The 24,957-nt window shown below is 43.6% G+C and overlaps 1 protein-coding gene across 1 annotated transcript; it reads left to right on the top strand.

The window, feature by feature from the left end:
* Window positions 1-608: 608 nt before the first annotated feature.
* Window positions 609-5,554, top strand: lrrc4.2 (leucine rich repeat containing 4.2). Its single transcript, XM_034215542.1, has 3 exons — window positions 609-825; window positions 1,011-2,073; window positions 2,223-5,554. The coding sequence occupies exon 3, from the start codon at window positions 2,344-2,346 to the stop codon at window positions 4,339-4,341; it is 1,998 nt and encodes a 665-aa protein (XP_034071433.1). The 5' UTR covers window positions 609-825; window positions 1,011-2,073; window positions 2,223-2,343; the 3' UTR covers window positions 4,342-5,554.
* Window positions 5,555-24,957: the final 19,403 nt, after the last annotated feature.

Below are 24,957 nucleotides of genomic sequence, written 5' to 3'. Positions count from 1 at the left end.
TCTAAGAGATAACTGTGTGCAAGCCCTTTCATCTTTCTCCTCCCTGAAGAGAAGACTGCCCAGCAGACACAGAGAAGCAGAGTCAGCATTTCAGTCCTCTGTGATGTCACAGACCCCCTCCCCATCACCTCAAAAACACTCACATACTCATAATAAATACTCTGACATAATTAGAAAAGCAGAAACAACAAACTATTCTGTCTGTTTGTTCCTTCCCTCCCTCACAAGGGAAACACTCACCACACGGTGCCAAACAAGGGCAAGCTGCATCTCCACTTGAAAACACTGGCGCACTGCTGCGCTCACAAGACAGGGAGACAGAACACAGAGCAACTCTGGAGTTGGAGTAAAAAGTCTGACCTCTTGGAAAGGGAGACTTTTCATTTGAACGATAGGTCGGGGAGACCGACAGCAAGAGAGAGGGGAGGATCGGCACAGGTGAAGTGATCTAGAGAGGGAGAGCAAAGAGAGACGGCGAGGGACCGAACATGTGAGAAACAGACAGAGAGAGTAAGAGGGGAGAAGATAGTTACAGTGACAGGAGGGAGAAGAAGGCATACAGGATGAGGGGAGGTTGAATGTGTTAATACACAGGAACACTGCATCAAACCAATGCACTGCTCTGAGGCTGGCTGAGCAGCTGAGAGGAGTGCGTCAGCAGTACATTCACGTTCCCACTGAAGGACAAAGGGAGGGGGCAGAGCGAGCATCTTAGCTGCCTGCAACACCGACACGGAGGGGGGGAATAGAGAAAAGAGAGAGATTGGAGAATAAACAAGAAGTGGAGATGTGGATTAGAATGCTGCTCCCGCTGCTTCTGTGACGGTGGGCTGCCTGTTTGAGTGCCTCGCGTGCCTCCTCCTCTCCATCTCTCTCTCACACACTATCTCCTTCGCGCACTCTATCATTATTTTGCTCTTGATCTGTCAATGGTTCTCTCTCTCAATCTCTCGCTTTCTCTCTCTCTCTTTACCTCTCTCTCTTTCTCTGTTTCACTCTAGCTACTGCAGTAGTCCACCAGCCAGCCGCAAGTCTGACAGCCACACACATGGCTAACTGCCACAACTTACTACCTCAGCCCCGGAGAAAAAACTAACAAATAAGGAAGCTGAGGAACACTGCAGGAGACAGCCCAGGCGACAAACAGCAAGTGGAGAGAAGAATCCTCAATACCTTTCTTGTTTTTGGATACAGATACAGAGCCCACTTCCACACACATCCTCCCAGCGTCATCCTCTCTTTTTCCCTCATTGCAGAAGAGGACAAGAGTGCTCTCTCTCTTCCGACACGCTTTTGCGAAGCTCCAACAGTGCAGCGCATCCCCTTCTCCACCCCCCACCCAGCGCCACCATCTCTCCCACCACCCCCAACCCCCCCCCCCCTCCCCCCCAGGAGGGATAGACGGATTACTGCTAACTGTGCACACGGCAGCCTGCAGCTGCTCTGACCAGGGCCAGCCCGACGTTGGGAGGAAGCAAAAGGAACAGAGGAGGAGAGAAGAGGGGGATGACTGTGCCGGGAGTTCTTTAGCCTTTTTCTGTCTCTCAGTCTCTGTCACAACAGGACTAATCAGCGACCGACTAGCCCTTGGCAAAGTCACAGTGAGGGAGGTCTCTCCACCAAACAGGCGACCAGCCGACGAGCCAACACATGTATCAGGAGCCGACAGAACTGGGGATTCTTTTTTTCAGTTGGTCACTTCTTCTCTCCTCCTCTGTCGTGTTTCTCTGCGATATGGATCATTGTGATTTTTCCACAGCAGAGCTGCATGTTGGAGTCTGCAGCCTGGCAGGGGGGCAGTTAGTAGGGGCAGAAGGGATTCAGGCACCTGCCAAGCCTTCATGGCCTTACCTCTGCCTGTGAGTGCTTTTCATGCTGCTTTCAGTCTTTAATACCAGGAGCCATTTTGTACCCGTGGCTAATAGAGGGCCACATCACTTTTTCAGAGAAGGAAAAGAAGAAACCATGAATCTGGTGTCATTCCATCGAAGGAAATTATAAATGAACATGTTGCATGACTATTGCTTTTAACATTTGGAAAAAGGCAAAAAGGACCACTTCCAAACTAATGAGGTACGTCACTGTTACTGTTATCCAACCTTTTTCTTACATTGCTGCACTGCTTTTCCTCTGCTGCTTCACTTGTATTAATCCCTCTCACTCTGTCTCCCGCTCTGCCCCTCTTTTCCCCCTTCTCTCTTCACACATACATTTTGATGTAGCGTCTCCCTGCACTGTCGATGGAACTTGGGAGCCTTGAGTTGCTCCAGCCAGGCTAGGGTGGTCTGTCCTCTGGTTTGTGCCGTCTCCCCCCACCATGCAGAATAATGAGCCCTCCACACCATGAGTCCTTTGGGCCAGGTTAGAGTGCAGCCTACCTGGAAAGCAGCCCTGCTCGCCGTGCTCTCTCTGCTTCCTGCTCTCAGTATGTGCCAGTCCACAGGCCCTGCGTTGGGCTCGGCTAACCCACAGAACTGTCCAGGTGTGTGCTCCTGCACTAATCAGCTCAGCAAGGTGGTGTGCACCCGCCGAGGCCTGGTTAGGGTTCCCCCGAACATCCCACCCAATACCAGGTACCTTAACCTGATGGAAAACAGCATCGAGACCATACAGGCAGACACCTTCAGGCACCTGCATCACCTGGAGGTACTGCAGTTGGGCAGAAATGCAATCAGACGGATTGAAGTTGGGGCCTTCAGTGGATTGACCAGTCTCAATACCCTGGAGCTGTTCGACAACAGACTGACAGTCATACCCAGTGGAGCTTTTGAGTACCTGTCAAAGTTGAGAGAGCTGTGGCTTAGAAACAATCCCATTGAGAGCATCCCCTCTTATGCCTTCAACCGTGTACCCTCCCTCATGAGACTGGACTTGGGAGAACTGAGAAAGTTGGAGTACATCTCTGATGGAGCATTTGAGGGCCTTCAGAACCTCAAGTATCTCAACTTGGGGATGTGCAACCTGAGGGAGTTTCCTAATCTTTTACCACTGTTGGGGTTGGAGGAGCTGGAAATATCAGAGAATTTTTTTCCTGAACTGAAGCCCGGGGCCTTCCTTGGGCTTAAACATCTACGTAAATTGTGGATTATGAACTCTGCCATCACTACTATTGAGAGAAATGCATTTGATGACATTACAGACTTGGTTGAGCTGAATTTAGCCCATAATAACCTGTCGTCCCTCCCCCACAACCTCTTCACACCTTTACAGTACCTGGTGGAGCTCCACCTGCACCACAACCCATGGCGATGTGACTGTGATGTAGTGTGGCTCTCCTGGTGGCTCAGAGAATACATTCCCACAAACTCCACCTGTTGTGGACGTTGCCACACCCCGGTCCACATGAGGGGACGATACCTGGTGGAAGTTGATCAGACCACCTTTCAGTGTTCAGCACCATTCATACTTGATGCTCCTAGAGATCTGAACATCTCGGCAGCGAGGGTGGCCGAACTGAAGTGTCGCACAGCTGCCATGAGCTCAGTCCGATGGCTTCTGCCAAATGGGACTGTATTGAGCCATGGCTCAGCTCACCCACGGATATCTGTCCTTAACGACGGAACACTGAACTTCTCCAACGTTCTCCCTTCAGACACAGGCGTGTACACCTGCATGGTGAGCAACATGGCAGGAAACTCCAATGCCTCAGCATACCTAAACGTCAGCAATGCTGAACTCAACACATCTAATCTGTCGTATTTTACCACCGTGACGGTGGAAGTTTTGGAGCCCACAGTGGAGGAGACCCCAAAACCTAAACCTACTATCCCTGCCTCGCCCTCTGGCTTTCAGCCTGTCTTCATCTCTACACCTACCGTGCTGTTCCAAAACACTCCAACTCCAAGGCAAGTGTCAATCGTCACTCCCAGAGTCCCTAGTGGGCCAGCCGCCAGCTTGGATGAGGTGATGAAAACCACAAAAATCATCATTGGCTGCTTTGTTGCTGTTACCTTACTGGCAGCCGCCATGTTGATAGCATTCTATAAGTTGCGTAAGCGGCACCAACAGAGGAGCACGGTGGCAGCAGCAAGGACCATAGAAATCATACAGATGGAGGAGGAAGTTCCTCCTGTTCCGCCCCCCACATCCGGATCTAGTGGCTCTGATGACACAGTGTTGGTACTGCCTACGTTAGTGGAACATAACAGCAACACCTTTAAGCCTGGGTATGTGTCCTCCTCCTCATCTGCCCGCCAAGGGGGCTACGGAGCCCACTGGACCCAGAACAACTCTCTTCATCGCTCAGTCAGACAGCATCACAGCCACATCAGCACCATTGCTGATCCCTACGTCATTAAGACTACTCACGGCAAGGAGAAGGTTCAGGAGACCCAAATCTGAGTAATGCTCCCTCTGGATTTATCTCTGACTCTGCCCCAACCTCTCCTCGCCACCTATCTGCTCATCAGTCCATGCGATAGAATGCACAAAGAACAAAACGGTAACTTTCTTTTGTACAGAAGTGCAAAACAGAGACAGTTTTTGGTTTATTGTACATGCCTATACATAAGTATATAAATATGAAAAAAATACAAATATATATAAATGAACTACCGTCAGGCAGTGGTAAGACATGCAGATTATATTAGAAAAGAAAGTCATTTGAAACTATTTTCTAATAACTGGTGAATTCTATTTAAAAGACAAAGATACTTAATTTCTTTTGTGATTGATAATAGAGGATGGTACTCTAGGAAAAGAGGCATTTTGTTTGTTTTTTGACCATATTTAGACTGCAGAAAGAAAACTCTTCATAAAGGCACCAGTTTTAAAATACAGCCCCAAATATAAGCTCCAGTTTTACTGTGCCAAATATTATATGCAATAAAATGGTATTTCCAGACTTAGGAAACTTAAAAAGACACACAAGAAAAATCTAGATAGATAGAAACATTTGTCCAAGGATAGCAGCGTAATGGCACAGATAGAATGTGCTGTTCAGTAGCTATCAGACAAATGCTTTTGGACTGCAGTGAATATCTGCAGCTAAGGTTTAACCCTCTGTTTGCTGAAGCTGAGCTGCATTTATTTGACAGTGCCAGTGCTTCTTAGTTGTAGCGTATCTAAACATGTTTATTTAGTGTGCACATGATTCCCCACTGGTCAAACTGGCAAAGATGAAGTGCAGGCTAATAACAGTTGTTGCAAATACTTTATTCTGTTATTGGTTGCATTTTGTGTTATTTCTGTTCCCTTAGGTTTTGACATGCTTCTTAATGGCTTGTGTAGTGTTTAGGGCTAATTTAATAATGCATTACAGCAGTTGCCTGACTTGTCTCTGCAAGGGCTCATTCCGATGCTATTTTTTTTCAAAGGAACAGACATGCGGGGCATTGATATGGGGCTTTGCTGACCGTTCTGCTTTGGAAAAGAAAAAAAAACAGAGGATTGAAGTGAAACAAATGAATGTCTGATACTGGGGCTTTTCCATGGACTACATTGAAACATGACTTTTTTTTCTTTTAACAGTTTATTTTTAGCAACACTATTTTTATGGAGAGACAAAGGAGGCTATGATAAATAAAAAAAAAACCTTTGGTTTGTATTTCTCTAATCAGAAACACATTCATCTGATGTTTTTTCTTCTCTGAATATATTTCCATGTGTGTGTAAGTTGTTTAATCGTTAAGGCTGGAGGCAGTATTGTAAATCGTATCCTACCCCAAACCCCCCATCTTACGGTCCTATGCATTTACTTAGTGTCTGCATGAATGGGTCTTTAAGTAACTGGTGTACAATGCTGCATTATACCCCACAGTGGGGCTCTATGCAGGTCAGATAGGCTGTTGGTCTTTGATGCCTCAGCTTAGTTCTTAACATTGATTTCTCAGTGACTGTGAAGGGGAAAAAATACATGTATCCCACAGTTCTACAGTTTGTGGGTTTCCTTTCCTTACACACTCACCTGCTGGTTGAATTTATAATCCTATCAAATGAAAACAAAACATATATATATATATATATTATTTACATAAATTGTGGCAGGTTCACAATTACTTGAGGTACAACACAATCATTCTTCAGCAAAGAAAGTACATCCAGAAGAAGATCTAAATATATCATCTGATGAAAGCAGACTGTATTTTTTTAACAATTGCTGCTCAATGTGTCAGTTAATTTCTGATTAATCTAAATAATCACATTTTGACATCATGCAGTTAAAAGGTCAGCTACCATAAATAAGTGTCCCAAGTCATTGTTGTGACTGAAACGCCTTATCTATGACCTTAGACTTTATCCCTTCATGCAACTACTCATAACTGCCCATTTTTCAAAAGCACTACATTCAACCCTGCGGGTTACTGGTCATTTAAAAGGTTTATGTCGCAATACAAAAGTGTTCCTGCTGAGGCTATATGGGGATAAAGAGGAAATTACATTATGACCCCTGTGATAATTATGGAGCCAGTTGAGTTGACAGCAGTGGCGAACCGTCAGGGCCTTCAAGGTATTCAGAGAATACCCTAACACTCCGATAAAACAAACACAAATTCGATTTAATTATATAAATAAAATGTAGGCTATATAAAATGAATAAATGAGAATCGTATCTGTGTTGTTGATCTGTAATATTACAGTGTTACGTTGATTTGTTTGTCCTTCTCGGACCATGCACTACGCATTTGAGTGGTTTTGTGTTAGAAAAGAAAGCAACCAATCAGATCTTGTTCTGGGTCTCTGGGTAGAATATCCTTCAACCAAGGTATTCTACATCCTTGATAGAATGCCCTGGCCGTTAAAATGAGAGCGTACGTTTGGACTGACAGTTTGATCAACCAATCATATATTGATTTGTAGCAAATGGGCGTATTCTTTCAGAGTTTCCCTCGGTTCCAGGGTACTCTAGAAGGCCCGCTAGTTAACTGGCTCGAGACAGAGGATCTATGCGACGAAGCAATTCATGCCGTTTTATTGTTTTTAACGTTGAAATGACAAGTGCAACAGGTGAAGATGAAGTTGTTGCGGAATTGTTGTGAGTACCCTTTTCCAGACGATAATTCAGTGAAAAGACGGACATTATAATGCCGGCGGCGGCGGCGGCGGGGGGTGTGAGTGTCTACCGAAGGTCCAGTTGTGAAAGACACGGTTCGCCACTGGTTGACAGGAACACCAAGGCTTCATTTAAAACCTCCAGGCTGAGCTTCCTGTACCATCAAGAGCCAGTTCATAATGTGCTGTGAGACTTGCTTTTGCTATATGTAAATATGTCATATGCATATTTTCTATGACATTCACAACAATACGATTACAGTATTATCTCCTTTGCATTACAGTAGGCACTCTTCTGGTGCAGTAAAACAAAACAGGGACACATTATGTAACAGTCTGGAATACAGGTTGAGTGGGAGTCAATTATTTGTAGTGAGTTGGAGTTACATCTTTTAAGATGTTTATGCATTTTTAAATTGGATATACCATGCATATTAACAAATCAGGGAGTATAACATATTGCAGGCAAACAGGAAATACCTCTAATGATATTTTAATTTTGGTTTTCTGAGCTCTGAATGGTGGATGGTGAGGTATTAGTGTTTTTTTCTGCCAGCACACCTGGCAGTGTGTGAGTACAGGTGGGCCTCAGCGAGCAGATGGAACTTGTATGACTGACAAGTGTTTCTTAATTTTCTTCTAAATATGAGTGCAATGCACTGCTGAATATTCTAATGCTGGTGAAATGTGAAGGCTGCTCTCTGCTTTGACAAAAGAGAGTGATGGTTGTTACAGCATGTGTGGGTTGCAAAAGAGCAGACTCTTATTATCTCCCCGACACAGCATGGCTCTGGCCGTGCTAGTGCCTTCATAAGAGGCTTTTAGCTGTTTGTAAAGCTTTTAAAGCGCCTGATGGCCAGCCGCATACAAGTTATTTTCTTCTTTTTTCTTCCTCCTCCTCCTCCTCCTCCTCCTCCTCCTCCTCCTCCTCCTCCTCCTCCTCCTCCTCCTCCTCCTCCTCCTCCTCCTCCTCCTCCTCCTCCTCAGTGTTAAAATCAAAAGGGGAGGCAGATCCATGAATCACATGTAGTTTTAGGCCTTCCTTTGAGTTTATTCAGATTTGCTGAACCTCTGTCAAGGGTGAAGAGGCTGATGGTGTGAAATGGCCATTGTGTTAACTGCTGAAACAAGGGCCAAGACAATAGTCCTTCCCTGACAACATCATCAGGGAAATATTAATCTGTTCTCTGGGGTGGCTGCCGTCTTATCTCCTACAGCTGAGTCAGTCATATGCTTTGAATGTGGCTGTATGTTCCCTTGTTGCAAATGAGCTGTGAAGATGTCTTGTCATAACTGCTGCTGTCTCCCTTGCTCTGTACCCTCCCTTTATCACTAGCTAATTGACTTAAAGTCATTGACTGAAACCCCCTCAATATACCCTGAGTATAGGTTGGGTTTAAAGGCAACTTCTTCCTTTATCCTTTTCGTTCTTTTGTTTACTTTCTTGTTTTATCTGTTCGATACATCAACCGTCACAGATTGACATAGTCTTTTGGAGCATGCTCACTAATGCTCACCTGCTTTTTTCCCTCCCCTTATTGATTTTCAGCCAATGGGTTACTGATAAACCTTCAGCCAGAGACGTGATGCATGCAGAAGTAAGCAGTATGTCAAAGGCTCATGCTATCGTATCCATACAAGCAGGGGGTGGAAGAGGTGAATAGAATGTCTAAGCTGCTACTATATAGCGTGTCTCACTCCTGCTAGATAGGATCTTCAGAGAGACAACGGGAAAGGGCCCAGGATAAGGCTCTACGGCTGGCGTGCAATGAGGTTAAGGGTTTATTGGGAAGTCCTTGAGCCTTAAGATCCATATCTGTTAATGAAGTTCCCAGCAGTAAGAGGTGTTGGTCAGGTGGCAGCCACAGCGATTCTGTCACAGATTCTCCACCGACTGATTCCTTTTTGTACCCACAAAGGGATTGTAAGAAATGACCCATGGTCCTCTTCGAAGTGAGAAATGCCCTAGACTCAATTCTCATCCCTCTCTCAACGCTTGATTAGTCAGCCTGCACCTGACGGCACTCTTTACCTTAGCGGCGCGCTATACTTTAGCTCGACCTGAGCCTATGCTCACACTCTTTATTGTTTAGCAACTAAAATCTGTTTTAGCCTCTACACCAAATTATAAATGCAAATGTTCGTAAGAATTAGGAGGACTCCTCCTTTTTTGTTGTCATCATACAAAAACCTTAAATGGAAAATGGGATGTTAACAAACTTAAGGTCAAGTTTTAAAATGACTCCAAAGGTACAAGATAAATGGAAGAGTGAAGGTGACTGCTTGTCTCACACATATCTACATTAATGTAGGAAAAGTCTTAACTAGTGTCATTTTCAGTCGTTTTTACTATTGATTACATTTCCTCTACGTTCTCTACATAAAGAAAATCTAACCTTAATTAAAAAAGTAGAAAAATACATTTATCTTTTAACTGACTGCAAAGAAGAAAATAACATTAACCATGAACACCACCAGACACCAAAGCAAATTCCTTATGTATGTGTAAACTTACCTGGCAACAACTTTATTCTGATTCTGAATCACAGCTCAGATTTTTCTATAACCTCAACTTGACTGTATGCACCAGGTGAGTGACCTTCTAAAATAAATGATACCCTCAAGAGTATTATTCCTTTGTCATTATGAACAAAGTATAGCTTATTGCTAATTACTGTTGCAAACTGCAGGAGGTATTAGACCAACCTCACTCTACTGTAATATGGAAGGATGGTAAACATAAACATGCAAACCTACGTGTCCAAGTAACACATTTGGAATACTGTTAAATATGTTTCTCTATGGGGGAATTGCAAACTATAAAACTACCATTATACTAGTGTTTATGTCATTGTCACTGTAATGTAGGCCAGTTTTCTCTTTTTGGAACAGTGCAGCTCCTGATAAGGTCTGGCAGCTGGATGTTGTTCCTGGAGGTCTCTTTCTCTGTCAGTCAGTCTGTCTCTCTCTATCTTGCATGCAGTGTGTGCTGTTCAAGAGTGTGTGAGAGAGTGCCCTCCATAGCAGTGACAGCCACTGTTTAGTTGTGTTAACCTCTCCCACTCACTGCTGGGGAGGTTAAAGCAAAACGCATGCAGGAAAACACGCTGAGAGGCAGACAACAAACAACAACAACAAAACGGAATAAATAATTAAAAGAGAAACATGAATGCACAGTGAAGGCACAGGCAAAACAATTAGATGCAGTGGATAAGCCGTGTATGTAGCTTTAATTAAATATACTTTTTCATTTAAACTGATTATCATTTCCCTCTGCAGGGTGTTCACACAAGTACAAAAACACCTTGGCGTTCTTGCACTAAAGCTGTAATAAATTCAGCTGTGTGAAGTTTAAAGAACCTCGAGACCTATTTTCTTAATCACCCTCTTCATAAAAGTGATGTAGTCCTATATGAACACACCATCAGCTGACAGAGTTAGAGTCATTCTGGTTGTTTAATTAGTCAGATTTGAAATCTGAAATCACTTCTTCATTCACTCATTCAGACCTAGGGGCACACGGGGTAATTTCCCATCCATAATTATCACATTGCATTGAGGATTGTTGGAGAGTGATTATTTGTATTAAGTCTTGGAACTTTTGATGCCGCAAAATACTGGATATATATGCTAACTAAGAATTAGGCCAAAAGAATAAGAAGGCAGATAGTAAATACAGAGCACTGTAAAAACATTTTGTACCTGGTTTGTTCCTTCTGACTGGGCTCTGTTTAATATAGATTGATCACAATTTATAAATTATTTAATTCTTGAATTTAAATCTGTCCAAAGATTTGTTGGCGTTTTGCCCTCGTTGCTAGGGTCACACCAGTGTCAATCAGACATTATCAAAGTGCAACCATACTAAAAACAGACTGATACAAAATGTATTTATATATTTTGTCTTTCATTTAGTTTGAGTGGTTATCACAATTCTTAGCCAAAAATAAATACTTTGATATTGCGTTAAGTTATGGATTTTGGTTATGGCAGTCATATGTCATTTTCGAGTGCTGTTGTTATGGATTGCATTACAACAAACAAGAGTGTTTGTGTCATTGAGTTTAACCCCCGTAGTTTTAACTGTGCTTATTATGAACCATTGCTTAAAGGTGGGGTAGGTAAGTTTCAGAAACCGGCTCGAGATACACTTTTTGTTATATTCCATGGAATGCTCTTAACATCCCGATAGCAATGAATATCTTAAGTGCTTTGACAAAAAATCCATAAAAAAACGTCATCTGTGGAAGCCGTAATACTGTAAAAAGCACGACCAATCCGTTTAGCCGGCCCGGCTAGACGGATTGGATTGCCGCCCTGTCTGTCAGCCTTCCATCTCGTGCACGCACAAATGTATCTCGTGCCCTCATTGGGCGTGCCGTAATTGGGAGTGTATTGCGCGTTCATGTGTGTTGGAGGAGGTGCTCTGTAAGGAAGTCTGAAGGAAGGGGCGGATTCTTTTCGGCTGTGTACTTTCAAATTTTAGTGCACTCGAGCCGGTTTCTGAAACTTACCTACCCCACCTTTAACACTCGTTCATTACTTACTCTCTTTATCTTTAAATACAAATATAGCATATCTGCAAACACATAATTCACCACCAATTGTGAGCAAGATGGGTGACTCACCACCAACCAACCCAGACATTGAGGGCGGTAGAGAGTGAGACAGAGAGAAAAATAAATAATGGGACATTTTAAACAGTACAGGAACTTTGTGAGCGGCCAATGAGCTATTTGAACAGTTTCTATTTGAGCTCACAGTAGATAAATCAACCAGCTCACTGTCAAATCTCCCCAGCACGATGGCATCGTTGGCAGTTGCATTGACTCAGTTGGATTTTTTCTTTAAACTTGACTTCCGGCTCTTTTCTCTTTCATTCAATTGACCCTGCCAATAACATCCAAGGCCTCACAGTTGCTATGGCTCCCCTGGATTCCGGTGGAATGGTGATTGGCTGTTAAGGAAATTGTGGTAGACATAGAAATGTGTGAATAGGGAGCTAGCTGTGACCCTGAGAAAATGTGCTATATTCATATTTGCTTCGTGGTCCTTGGTTAGACATAAGTAAGCTCAATGCGCCTATTCACTGGCTGGTATGTATTGAGTTCATTATGTGTAAGAAAGACAAGTGAAAAAGTAAGCATTTATACCGTTTCAGAGCTATGAAAGCCTTTTATGAAGTTAAACAAGTTACTTTTTTGCCACAAGAAAATGGACCACATTTAGAATTTTGAAATGCTTCTCCACTGCAGGACCGACTTTTTTCTAATGATGTTCTTTTGTCCTTTGCCTGTGGAAAAAGCAAGGAAGGCCAAATGCTTGGTATAATTTAGATTATGCACACATGGGTAAAGTGCAGGTTAGCCTGACACCGCCTCTGCAATGCTACGTCAATTAGGGAAAATTGCGTCACAATAATGTCACAAGCTATGCAAATGAATACAGAATATGATGCAAGGGTGAGATGTTCTTTACCAAGTTTGATATTATTTTAATATTGATTGCTCAACAATTATAGGTGACGTGGGAAAAAACGGACACACTTCAAAATGGCGGATAATCGGGCATGGTTTATATGAATAGATTTGTCTGGGCTTATTTTAGGACATTTTAAAGCCTGATTAAAGATACGCTTTGTACGATTTCCTGTCTTAAAGGCAGAATAGAGCAGGAGTGCCCTTTTAGTGGAAAATAACAACATTTAGTTTTGGCTGTGCTTTGTGCGGTTAGCAGCTTTGATGAGTACAGCTGCAGAGAATGGTACATCGCTGACCTTTAACAAACTATTTTAATAAATAAGCTAGTGTGGTGACCACCTATTTAACCACTGGGACATAATTCAAACTTGGAACTACAGTTGCGGTTATTGTTCCCACACGGACATGTTATGGGTTACCTATAAATAGTGTGTGCCCTCTTGGCTCTCTCTCTTGTCGACCCGGGCTGCGACCCGACAACATGTCCTTTGCAGCTTGTGAATAAATTACTATTCTTGCACCTTCCTTGCACCGCCTCTGACTCCATATCTCTCGGCACTACACTGGTGACCCTGATACGTCTTGAGAAGTTTCCGGGACGGAGCTGAACACGGCAAAAGGAACTCGAGTTCCTTTCTCGAAATGCCGGGGTTTGATTGGAGACGTCCGTGGCTGCCACCGGCACGCGGACTGAGGCTCGGTGCGCACTCCACAGAAGGCTGGAGACGTTGCTCGCCGTTCCCGCATCGGCTTTCTATCCAACGGGGGGACGATGCACGACCTGCTGGGTCGACCAGCAACCCCATTGCTACCTCGTGGGTTTGTTCTTCGGGCTGCTAACCACGTGGGGCTAACGACGGCTAGTGCTAACGGCTATCGGCCCTTTTGAGTTTTTTTCTGGTGCCGGAGAAGAGGTTCGACCAGCTGACCTCATGTGGACACTCACCTTTTTCACCACCTCGATGGCGGTTCCAGACGCCACTCACGTTTTCATCGATGCCTGGGTGGTGCACTCCTGGACCCCGTCTCGCCTCGACTGTTTTGGACGTCGCCCATGCTGCCATCGGCCCGTGGGTGGCGCACTCCGGAGCCTGTCTGGCCTCTCCTGCCTTCCGGGGATATCCAGACGCCACTCACGTTCATCCGCGCCTGGGTGGCGCACTCCTGGACCCCCTCTCGCCTCGACAGTTCCGGACGTCGCCCATGCTCCATCGGCCCGCTCCCGGTGGCGCGCTCCGGGACCCTGTCTGGCCTCTCCTGCTTCCCGGGGATGCCTCAGCGCCTGCTGAGGACTTCATGCCCGCCGCCGCAGCACGTCTGCCTGCGGCCGGGTTGCTCTCCTGCTTCCCGGGGATACCTCGACGCCTGCCAAGGACTTCGTGCCCGCCGCCGTTGCACGTCTGCCTGCGGCCGGGTTGCGCTCCTTCCTCCCGGGGGGACTGCTCCTGTCTTCCGGGGATACCTCGACGCCTGCCGAGGACTTCGTGCCTGCCGCCGTTGTGCGTCTGCCTGCGGCCGGGTTGCGCTCTTTCCTGCTGGGTTCTCCGCGACACCTACTGCGGCCCCCTTACGACGGCCCGTTCCGGCCCTGGGGGTGCCCTCGCCCTCGTTAGGGCCCCTGCCCTCTCCTGCGGCCCCCTTTCGTGGCCCGGTCCTCACCTGCGGCCCCACCCTCCTCGGCCCTTGTGGTGCTTCCTCCACGGACGTGGGGATATATTTTTTTGCCATGTTTGAATTCTGGGGGGGCTTGTGTGGTGACCACCTATTTAACCACTGGGACATAATTCAAACTTGGAACTACAGTTGCGGTTATTGTTCCCACACGGACATGTTATGGGTTACCTATAAATAGTGTGTTGGCTTGGCTCTCTCTCTTGTCGACCCGGGCTGCGACCCGACAACATGTCCTTTGCAGCTTGTGAATAAATTACTATTCTTGCACCTTCCTTGCACCGCCTCTGACTCCATATCTCTCGGCACTACACTAGCTTATTACTCATCCCTCATGTTACAAATACTTTCTATTGTTACTCTGACAGCTGTTAGATTTGGTGCGCTGCCTTTACGACAGGTCTTGTGTGAATAGTTTTAACGTCGTGATGCGCAAAATGACCCGATCTGAGTCTATAGGCAACTGTTTGTGTCAGTGCAGCAAAGGTCAGTGTCATCTGTGTTTGTCAAGTGTTTTCGATCATAGCGACGTTCTTCACACAAGCAAAGCAGCCCACTTCTCGGACAGTAACCTTTTTAGTAAGGATGGCGACAGAACGAATGTGTAGTACACAAACATGTGTGTGTGTTTGTTTGTATGTTTTGGTATGTTCTTTCAGTAAGCCAATAAACACCCAATCACACAGTCTGTCAGGGAATGAAAACATGATGAATGGCATTCATGCACATTGTGTCACTGACTACACTTACAGTAGGAGCCCATTTGTTTGCAGCATATAAAAAGTATGAATAAGAGGTTGCAAGTTAGCGCAGGTTTTAATGCTGTATGTGGAGAAATTGTGTGTTCTTAGGAGAGGTATTTATCTTAATACACATGAGATTACCCTTCAAACCACTCTCGCAAATTCAAACTATCGTCTTGGAAATAAATTGCTGGTAAACACGAGGGCCATAAATGTATTTTTATTCCAACGCTAATTCTGTTGTGTTTGAATTACGCAGACCATTAGCACGAGAAAATGTGCTCCAGGCCAGTGTGTGTGTGTGTGTGTGTATTTGCTTAGAAATGACTAACTTGGAAACAAGAGTGTTCAATGGCGTGTCAGTGGTATTAATAGTGGGATGAGAAGTTGCAGTTGCTTTGCCTTCTGCCTGTGCAGCACATTCTCTACCTTATCACCTCCAAACACTGGTTCATCTCTGTCAACTCAAATGAGCTAATGGCCTTTGTCTTTCCCTCCCGCTCGTCTCTTTCACTCTTCTTCTACCCACACAACGGCCACTGACTCGCTCTGTTCTCGCTGTCCCTGCCTCTCTCTCTGTCTCCCAGTTTCTAAATGCCTTTCTGTAATTTGGTTTCTAAGAATTGCACCTTTCCTTAATCGCCTATGCAGCTGAGTCATACCCTTTACTTCAAGCTGTTTTCTTTAAGCCACTTCTTTTCAGCATAGCTCACCTTTGTATTCAATTTCTACTCTCTTTTTTTTAACTGCCTCCCATTCAGTTGATCATCCATATTATTTTGTATTGCTTGTTTTCTTCTTGCCAGCTCACTCTCTCTGAATCTCCTTCCTGACCTCTCAGCGAGTGAGGAAGGATTATACAGTGACAAAGAGCCATGGTGCAGTAGAGGGGGATTTGAGGACGCCATGCTCTCTGTCATCTCAGGACTCACTCATGCCTCTGCGCTCCGTTATTGTCCCACTGACGCATTAGTCTAACGCGGAGCAGGCAGAGAGTACGAATTAAGGGATGAATCAAGTGTGGGTAAGTGTGTGCATGTTGGCGACTGAGATTTGGTTTAATCAACAAACTTCTGAGTTTCTTTGACTGTCCATATAGAAAATGAACAGCTTTTTGTAATTTTCTATATCACCTGGATATTTAATGGCTTCATATTAGGAATTTCAAAGGGTGCCAGGCGGCTGACTATGTGCTAATGTGTCACTATCCAGTGTTAAATCATATTAACCATACACATCACTGCAGGCTATACTACCACACTTTCTTTTTCTGATGCCACAATGTGCAAACGTGTATGTGTGTGCATGAGTGTCCTCCTGTTTGTCTGCATATTAATGAGTTGTACTTAAAAAAGGAGACAAGTATAGAGATCAACACAGAAGAAGACACATTTACTCATAGGCCATTTCAATCAGAAGACACATTTTCTGTTTAAAGAACATTCATTTACGCATTCACCATATGATGGAAATCTTAATAGTCTTTAAGCATCTGATCCTGATATCGTATATCTTAAGGGGGAAGGGCAGCCATGAGTATAATAGAAACCCCTCTCGGGGGCTAGACACTGGTGGTGATGTTGAAGATCTGGATTTGATGAGCAGATGGGATGAAGAGGATGCTGACGATCTGGATTTGATGAGGAGAGGGGATGAAGAGGAGGTCTGATAAGGTGTGGTCTTTTGATTAGCTCTCCTGGGCACTGGATGTGATGACTGGAGGTGGTTTGGGTGGAGGTGGGCCGCAGCATAAACACCTGAAATAACAGCTGACTGCAGGAGAGAGGTGAACTATTTCAAAGCTTCGCTGCAGCACTAGGATTGGCTGCTGGAGATTGTGCTGAAAGGTGATTGGTTAAGAGAGACCGCAATAATGAGCTGATTATATGCAGCTGCGGAGTGACTGAATGTATGACCAGTCTTCTTGATGGAACTTGCGCTGAGCTTAATTTAGTTAGAAGTATAGCTTTCTGTCAGTCCTAGCCTGCTGCAGATAGCGTTAGTCATTTTCGCTTTAATCTAATTGCTGTGAAAATTAGATTTAAAGAATACTACACACCATGTGCAATATAACCACTCTGCGGGTTAATAGCAGGTCTCTGGCGCATAATCAGCAGCTTACCATTTCCATTTTCTTTTTCACTTTCTATTACTGGAGGATTTTCTGAACACATTATTTATGGTAAAATGGTATCCTATCTTACAAAAAAGTTGTGCATGCATTAGTATAACAACAACATCCATTTGAAAAGACTGTAGGTGTTAAATAATAGCCTTAAAGAAATTCAGACACCTTATTCACAGATCAAATTTCTTACCTTTAAATTAGATAACTAAATTGCTTATAGTTTGGAGTTGATATGAATATCATATAGAAGGACTACTGGGAGGATTTTTGCCTAGTATTTTGGCAGTATTACCTAGGTGACAAAGTTGAAATGAGTTAATCATCACCTAGCTGGCCATATGTATTTGCAAACCAGTCCATTCAGAAGGTAACGTAAAAGGTGAGATACTGCAGACACTTTACCTCCCTTGGGTGGGAAGAGATGATGAGCGAGTGTAAGACCCGAAGAGACCTGGGGCCAGTTTCAGGTAGATAGACTCTGACGATTACTTAGATCCAACTACTATAATAATCAGACTTCAAAAATGCAATTCATTTGTTGCATTATTGAGGTTTCAGTTAAGTCAGTCTTTACTTTTGTTCTACTCTCCTAATTGCATCAGACTAATCTAAGAGCAAAATAAAGACAGGCATAACATCCCAGACACTTCTAAAAAAAATAAACTTGAGAAACAGGACCAAGATTGACAAAATCATGTAACCTTTTTAGCCAACCTTTTCTTGTGTTGATATTATAATTAGTTTTTCCAATTATCCTCTGAAGGAAAAACAAATAGCAACCTATGTTATGTTACAAGCCAATGTGTTGTCGAGTGAGAAACTACTACATTGCTCTACTACTTACAGGCTATAGGGAGGTAGCATGGTAGATGGCAGAAGGACTTTTAAACTGGATACTGAGTTTTTTCCATCCTGAGTCCTGTGGTGCGTTTGTTTTCTTTGCATTCATTATCCTTTGACAAGAAAATGATAACTAGTCAAAGAAGGATCTGTACTACAAATGGGAAAATGGCTGCCCTTCTATTGTACCTCACCTCCCTGACTTATATGGATTTCTTCAGGTTTCCTTGGCTCTGCTGCACCAACGCACTGTTCAGGAGGAGTGAGACTTGATTTGCCCTTGCTGTTTGAAAATAAATGTGTAGTCATCAATCTGAAAATATTTCAAGTGTCACTACATACAGTACACAGTAACACAGCCTGTGTAGCTGAATCTGAGTCTTTATCTGTGTGAGTGATACAGTGTGCCACACAGGCTCTCTCTGTCGCTCATGCTCTCGTGGTTGATCTCACCAGGTTTCTCTGGGGAGATGCTAGCTTGGGCCTTTTAGAATTAGACTGGAAATCAGGCCAATGGCATCACTTCAGAGACTGTTATAAAATTATACAGTATACCCAGCAGTCTGTGTCATCATTATGAACTGTATGTGGGCTTAATGTTCATCAGAGTAAGTCCTCAAAGCAAATTATTACATGATGACCGCTGAGATGTAAACATCTGTCTGGGTGGGAAGACAGAGATAAGGCCTGCATTAGTTGAGTTATGGTGTATTTTTGATGGGCAAAAGAGAGATAATGTGTATATATAATGCGTTTATCTGTGTGTATCTGTAGGCAGGTTGGTGTGTTTCAAATAAAGAACATATTTATACCAGCGGCTCATTTTAATTTAGTCTGTAATATCCATAATTATCCAGCAGTAATGTTTTATATAAATGATTATTCTGGAACTTTGCAACCAAGCAGACAAACTCATTAGATAAGCATTAGCCTAATCGATGTAAACACAATCTATCACGTGCACCAAACATGTGTAGGCCTACCAATGTATAGAGCCAACATCCTGCACACACACCCAAGTCGTCAGACATAATTTGAGCATTAATCATTACTATTGGTAAGGCATGCACATTGCACACTCACAGTCAGACTCACCCCCTCTGTGTTTAGCTGTATGAGTCTTTGCTAGGACACTGTATAAATTAAATCACACACCAACACAGTCCCGGAGATAACATTCTAGCAAACTGCTGTGTGTGTGTGTGTGTGTGTGTGTGTGTGTGGTGTGTGGTGTGTGTGTTTGGTGTGTGTGTGTGTGTGTGTGTGTGTGTGTGTGTGTGTGTGTGTGTGGTGTGTGTGTGTGTGTGTGTGGTGTGTGTGTGTGTTTAAGGGAGAGGGAGAGACGTGGGTTTGGGTGAGCTTTCTTATAAGCAGGTTAGGACTCCCAGTGGCATCAATCCTGCTACAAACTGCTTTGATCAGTTTGTAGTCTCAATCCAATTTAAGAGCTGGCCCCGAGCAAGAGTGGGTATGTGTGTAATTTTGTTTCTAAACTGTAAACTGGTTTTTGGCTGCTGCAGGTCAGAGACTGCAGGCCAGAGCTGAATAATGTACAAGATTCTCTCTCTCTCTCTCTCTCTCTCTCTCTCTCTCTCAGTCCTCTCTCTCTCATCTCTCCTCACTCTCTCGCTCTCTCTCTCCTCTCTCACCATTCCTCCTCACGCTCAATCTCTCATCGTCTCTCTCTCTCCTCTCATACTCTCTCTTCTCTTCATCTCTCTCTCTCTCTCTCTCTCTCTCTCTCTCTCTCTCTCTCTCTCTCTCTCTCTCTCTCTCTCTCTCTCTCTCACACACACACACATATATCCACACACATATATCCACATACAAACTCATTCTCTTTGCTGTTAGGATTTCAAACATCATTGATATTCAAAGTTGCTGCTTGCCACGTTCAGGAAATAAGGACTAGCTCATGAAACACAGCCATCCCCTTGTACCCGCCTGTCTGTCTGTCTGTCTGTTCCTCCCTAGCACACTACTAATTTATTCTGAGTGAGTTACTATGTTCAATATTTATTGTTTTAAAACTGCAGCCGATCAGATTAGCATTTTACCCCTCCTAAAAACACAGTATAAAATATTCAGCTTCTGCAACGAAGAGTCATGGGAGCCCTGAGAGTGTTTATTCATGGGGCACCCTGGGAGAGCTCGCAGGAGCACGTTGGAGGGAACACTTTACAGAGCACAGCAGAGCTCATCAGCTGAATATATTACTGTGCTCCTGAAGGCAAGGCTGTTCACTTTGGACTCCTACAGAGTGAACATTGCTGATCAGCAGGACACACACACACACACACACACACACACACACACACACACACACACACACACACACACACACACACACACACACACACACACACACACACACTCTCTCTCTCCTATTTCACGACACCTCAACATTTCTCCCCCCGAGCTGCCCTTTCTTCCACCTCGTTCCCATGCCCTTAATGGGAGGGGGAGAGGATGTTAATAGGCAGGAAAAGGTCAAGGACAGCCGCTGATGTGCTACTTAGGCCACAAACCTTCCGAAGAAGAAACAGCAGTTGCTAACAGGAGCCAGACACCAAGAATATTTTGTAAGTCACATTCATACAAAGAAAGTGTGGCAGGTCAACCCAGTCTCACGGCATTTTGTGTTATAGTCACGACATTTAATCTATTGATTCGTGTTCACCAACACGATTTTTTCCGTGTCACACAGAACGATTTTAAAAGCAATGTATTTCTATTGGTAGTATGTTTCGTGCCTGCACCACGTCTTTTTGTCCGGTCGGGTCTTGGAAGACCGGAAGCTGTATGGTTCATAAAAACATTTTCTTACTCAATATCAAGCAACAATTATTATTTTTATTTTTAATTCTATAATCTCTGACTTTTTTGCCGTCTGTGAGGAAAATAAATGAGCCTCAGAATACTGAAATCTTTTTTAAAAAAATCTTTTTTCCTTCTAATTCGTTATTCTTTTCCAAATAACACACTGTTATTTACTCACCAATAACACACAATTATCCTTGTTTTTATTTATTTGTTTAATTCTATAATCTCTGGGTTTTTTGCCGTCCGTCAGGAACTGAATTTCAAAATAAACTATCAACAAAATTGCGTTGTCAGGCAACAGCTTGGGGTGAAAACAGTATTTCCGGTCTCTACAGTATTTCCGATCTCTACATTTTCATATCAATACCAATAGAAATACATTGCTTTTAAAATCGGTCTGTGTGAGAGATTAAATGTCGTGACTATAACACCAAATGCCGTTGGACTGGGTTGGGCAGGTACACTAATGGTTACTCAGCTTGGATGAGATTAGAGCTTGTGTTTTAGCTGATGCAAACAACATTGTGAAGTGACTATGCACAGCTTTGCCTCTTTTATAAAAAGAGCTGATACATGTCTGAGTTTCCTGATGCAGAAATCAAAGCACACACCAAAGTTATTAAAGCCAGCTTAGAGTATTTTATCTGATCGCGCCTAGAGTTATCTTTTTCTCCCGTATGATCATGTAAAGAGGAAGAAGAAGAAAAGTGAGGGGGGGGGGCAACCTTACACCAAATGCAGACAACCTCGCTAACAAGGCTCATGTATTTCAATCACCACAAACAATATCAATCTCAGCCTAAAATATGCAAGGCAACGCTGCTCACAATAACAATGCCAGGGGCCACATACAATGACTGGCATTTGCTGACAAATAGACTTAATTTAGATGCAACACTTTTTTCTTGTTATTCATTTCCCTTTCACCTCCTCACACACACACACACACACACACACACACACACACACACACACACACACACACACACACACACACACACACACACACACACACACACACACACACACTGTTTCCCTTTTTACTCTTTTTGTCTTTTTATAAGTGATACAATTTGGGCTTTGAGTGACAGACGACCCAACCTCCCTGCATCCTCTTCCTCTCTCTTCCTTTCCGTTTCTCTCTTTTTCTGAGCTTCTCTCTACTCTCATTCTGCCCGTCAGCATTATAAGCCCAATACAATGTGTACACACACACACACACACACCACACACACACACACACACACACACACACCACCACACACACACACACACACACACACACACACACACACACACACACACACACACACACACACACACACACACAGAGGCAGAGAGGGAAGATACATTAGGAGAAGAGGAGAGCAAAGGAGAGGAGGCCTTGAGTCTTAGCTGACACAATGTCTCTAAGCTACTGTAACCGAAACATTTAAAAAATATATTATCTGCTTTATAATATGGCACTTGAACATTACCATGGGTGCACTGCTGACAGGACACGTGAAGACGCTTAGCTATTAGTTACTCAGACGGTCGATTTAAATTGTTAGAAACAATTGAAATATAAAACTGACAAAACACTTTTGTGGTGATAAGATGACACGCATAATAGAATGAACTGGGATGAATCGTTACATCTAATGAGCCCATGCTTTACATTGAAGCCACATTAGGTGTTTGCCAAATTGCAATAAACCACTGCTGCATACACAATTTTGATGAATAGTACTCTTTCTCGTCTGAGATACTCGGCTAGGGTGCTGTGCCTTCCTTAAAGCTGTGAAATGAACCTGGAAACCTGAGAAATTATAAGTAGGATATTTAGATTATTCCTGACTGCACATGATCAAAGGACTCATCTCTCTGAATGTAAGAGTTACACCCTCACTTTTCACACATCAGACTGCTTATAGAGTATTTAATTAAACGGTTCTAAGAAACCATTACTGTCATCAAAATCGGTGAGGGAAGATTACTTTTTTCTAGGAGCTGAGACAACAAATATTTGTGTGTATGCAGTTGGCCGAGTCAAACAACAATAAATGGACCAAAGCCTGTGAGGCTAGTTCAGGCACATAACTCAAATTGCTCTGCTACACTCACAGCTATGTGACCAGCAATAAGGCAGTGTGTTAAAGCTGACATTCACTGCTCACTCTTTTAATATGCATGCCTATGCTGCTGCTTCGATGCTTAGTTTGCATACACTGCTGTTTCTTCTGCTGCTCCTCTTGGTCATAATGCATAATACACAATACATATGTGCAACAATTGCTCCTCTAGCTTAGCATCCACCTCTGGTTATCCGCAGTATCCATATAACTTATATATAAGATATATGACATTTTATAACATATTAACTCTATGCATTCTTATTTCACACATTACTAAAGGGTGTAATGTTGGGACAATTCGTTTTGTTTGTGTTACATTTGCTAGTAACTTTGGTGATGTCCTGATTTCTCGTCTTGCAACAACAATTTTATGGTTTTGAGTGAATTATCTAGGATGAACTGGGATGGCATTTGATACGCAAACAAATGCCCCGTAGTTATTGTTGGTGATCTCCTTACATCATACATACCTGTTATGTTTAATCATTTTTACCAATACAAACTAGAGATATTCCCGTCAGCACAACTGTACTCCACGTTAATTGCTTAGAAGCAAACATAGTGCTTACATAAACTCAGAATGTGAACATTGTAAACATTACATCTGCTCAATATTAGTTATAAGGGGAGTCCTGTTGTCATGTTGATATTCTTCAAGTGTTGCTGATTTGAAACCCTGATAAGTGTGAAGAAACAGGGCCAGGAGGCAGCCACCATCAAGGAAAAACAAGTAACCTATAATTGCTCTTGTGTGCTGCTCAATTTCTCTGGGATGAATATATTTACTAGCTATATTTGTCAGGTTTTGTCTGGCTCACCTCTTGTGTAATAGCACATTTTCCGCTCTGGCTTAACACACTTAACATAACAGCAACATCAAGTGTTACTCTCGGAGATCCTTTCACTCTGATTTCCAAGTGACTTGTTGTGAACCAGCAAACAGCTCCAGCCACAGTGAAACCCACCCACACATCAACAAGAGCTGTTGAGTGTTTTATTTCTTCAGGTGAGAGCGAGGGAGGCAGAGGGAGAGAGAGAGAGAGAGAGAGGGAGAGAGAGAGACACTGAGACACTGACGCAGAGTTTGGGGAAGTGTGACTGTGTGTATCGTGATGAGTGCTGCTGTGTATGCCGTCACTCCAAGTTCAGGCTTGTGCTGCTGTTTTTCTGCTGCACTGCAGAGGCCTGCACCGCCTCTTGCTCACAACTTTAGACTGGTTTCCCCGGCAACCAGGGTGTCTGCACATGGAGAGCAACCGACTTCCCCAGATGAGAGCTTTTGTCAGTACAGTCACGATCACTAGGAGAGAGAGAGAGAGAGAGAGAGAGAGAGAGAGAGAGAGAGAGAGAGAGAGAGAGAGAGAGAGAGAGAGAGAGAGAGAGAGAGAGAGAGACAAAGTAACTCTTGCCCATATATCACTTATATATCTTGGCGAGGCATAAATTGCTATTTGTCCAACCAAGTGGCCAAAAGTTATATCGGTATCTCTCTCCTTCCCCTCTCTCTCTCTCTCTCTCACACACACACACACACACACACACACACACACACACACACACACACACACACACACACACACACACACACACACACACACACACACACACACACACACACACACACACACACACACACACACACCTTCTAGCTACTACAGCAAACCTGATGTCAAGTTTAACTCACAGGATAAAACTTTCAAAGTGATATTTCAGCCCGAGTCTATAACAAATATGTCATCTAGTCTTAGCTGTGATGAAGCTGTGTCGCTGTGTGTAACAGAATTTGGAAGACCAACAACAACTAAAATGGATGCTAACAGCAACCAGAGCTGAGGATCCCAGCCATTGTTTGTTTTATTTATAGAAACATGTTTTTTTCCATGGTTATGATGGTTGATGACCAGTTGCCATCAGCTTACACAGCTAATTGCTGTCGTTGTTCGATAATTTTTTCAATCATTGTTTATCAGGCACGATGCTGATTTGTCTGATACACACTGAACACTTTGGAAGAAAGTTTGATGCAGGTTTATTTAAAAACCACAGTCTGGAAAAGTGTAACACCTGCGGAATCCGTCTAACCAAAGGGGAGATAATTAGCATTGTGTAAGGGTCCATTCGTAGTCTTACTTTCTAGGACTGACTAAAATCATTTTCCAAACTAT

This window comes from Gymnodraco acuticeps, unplaced genomic scaffold (genome assembly GCF_902827175.1).
Source record: "Gymnodraco acuticeps unplaced genomic scaffold, fGymAcu1.1, whole genome shotgun sequence".
NCBI lineage: Eukaryota > Metazoa > Chordata > Actinopteri > Perciformes > Bathydraconidae > Gymnodraco > Gymnodraco acuticeps.
This window is presented reverse-complemented; position numbering and strand designations above follow the sequence as displayed.

Coding starts and splice junctions, on each gene's coding strand:
- lrrc4.2 (XM_034215542.1), top strand. CDS start 2,344: ATGAGTCCTTTGGGCCAGGTTAGAGTGCAGCCTACCTGGAAAGCAGCC.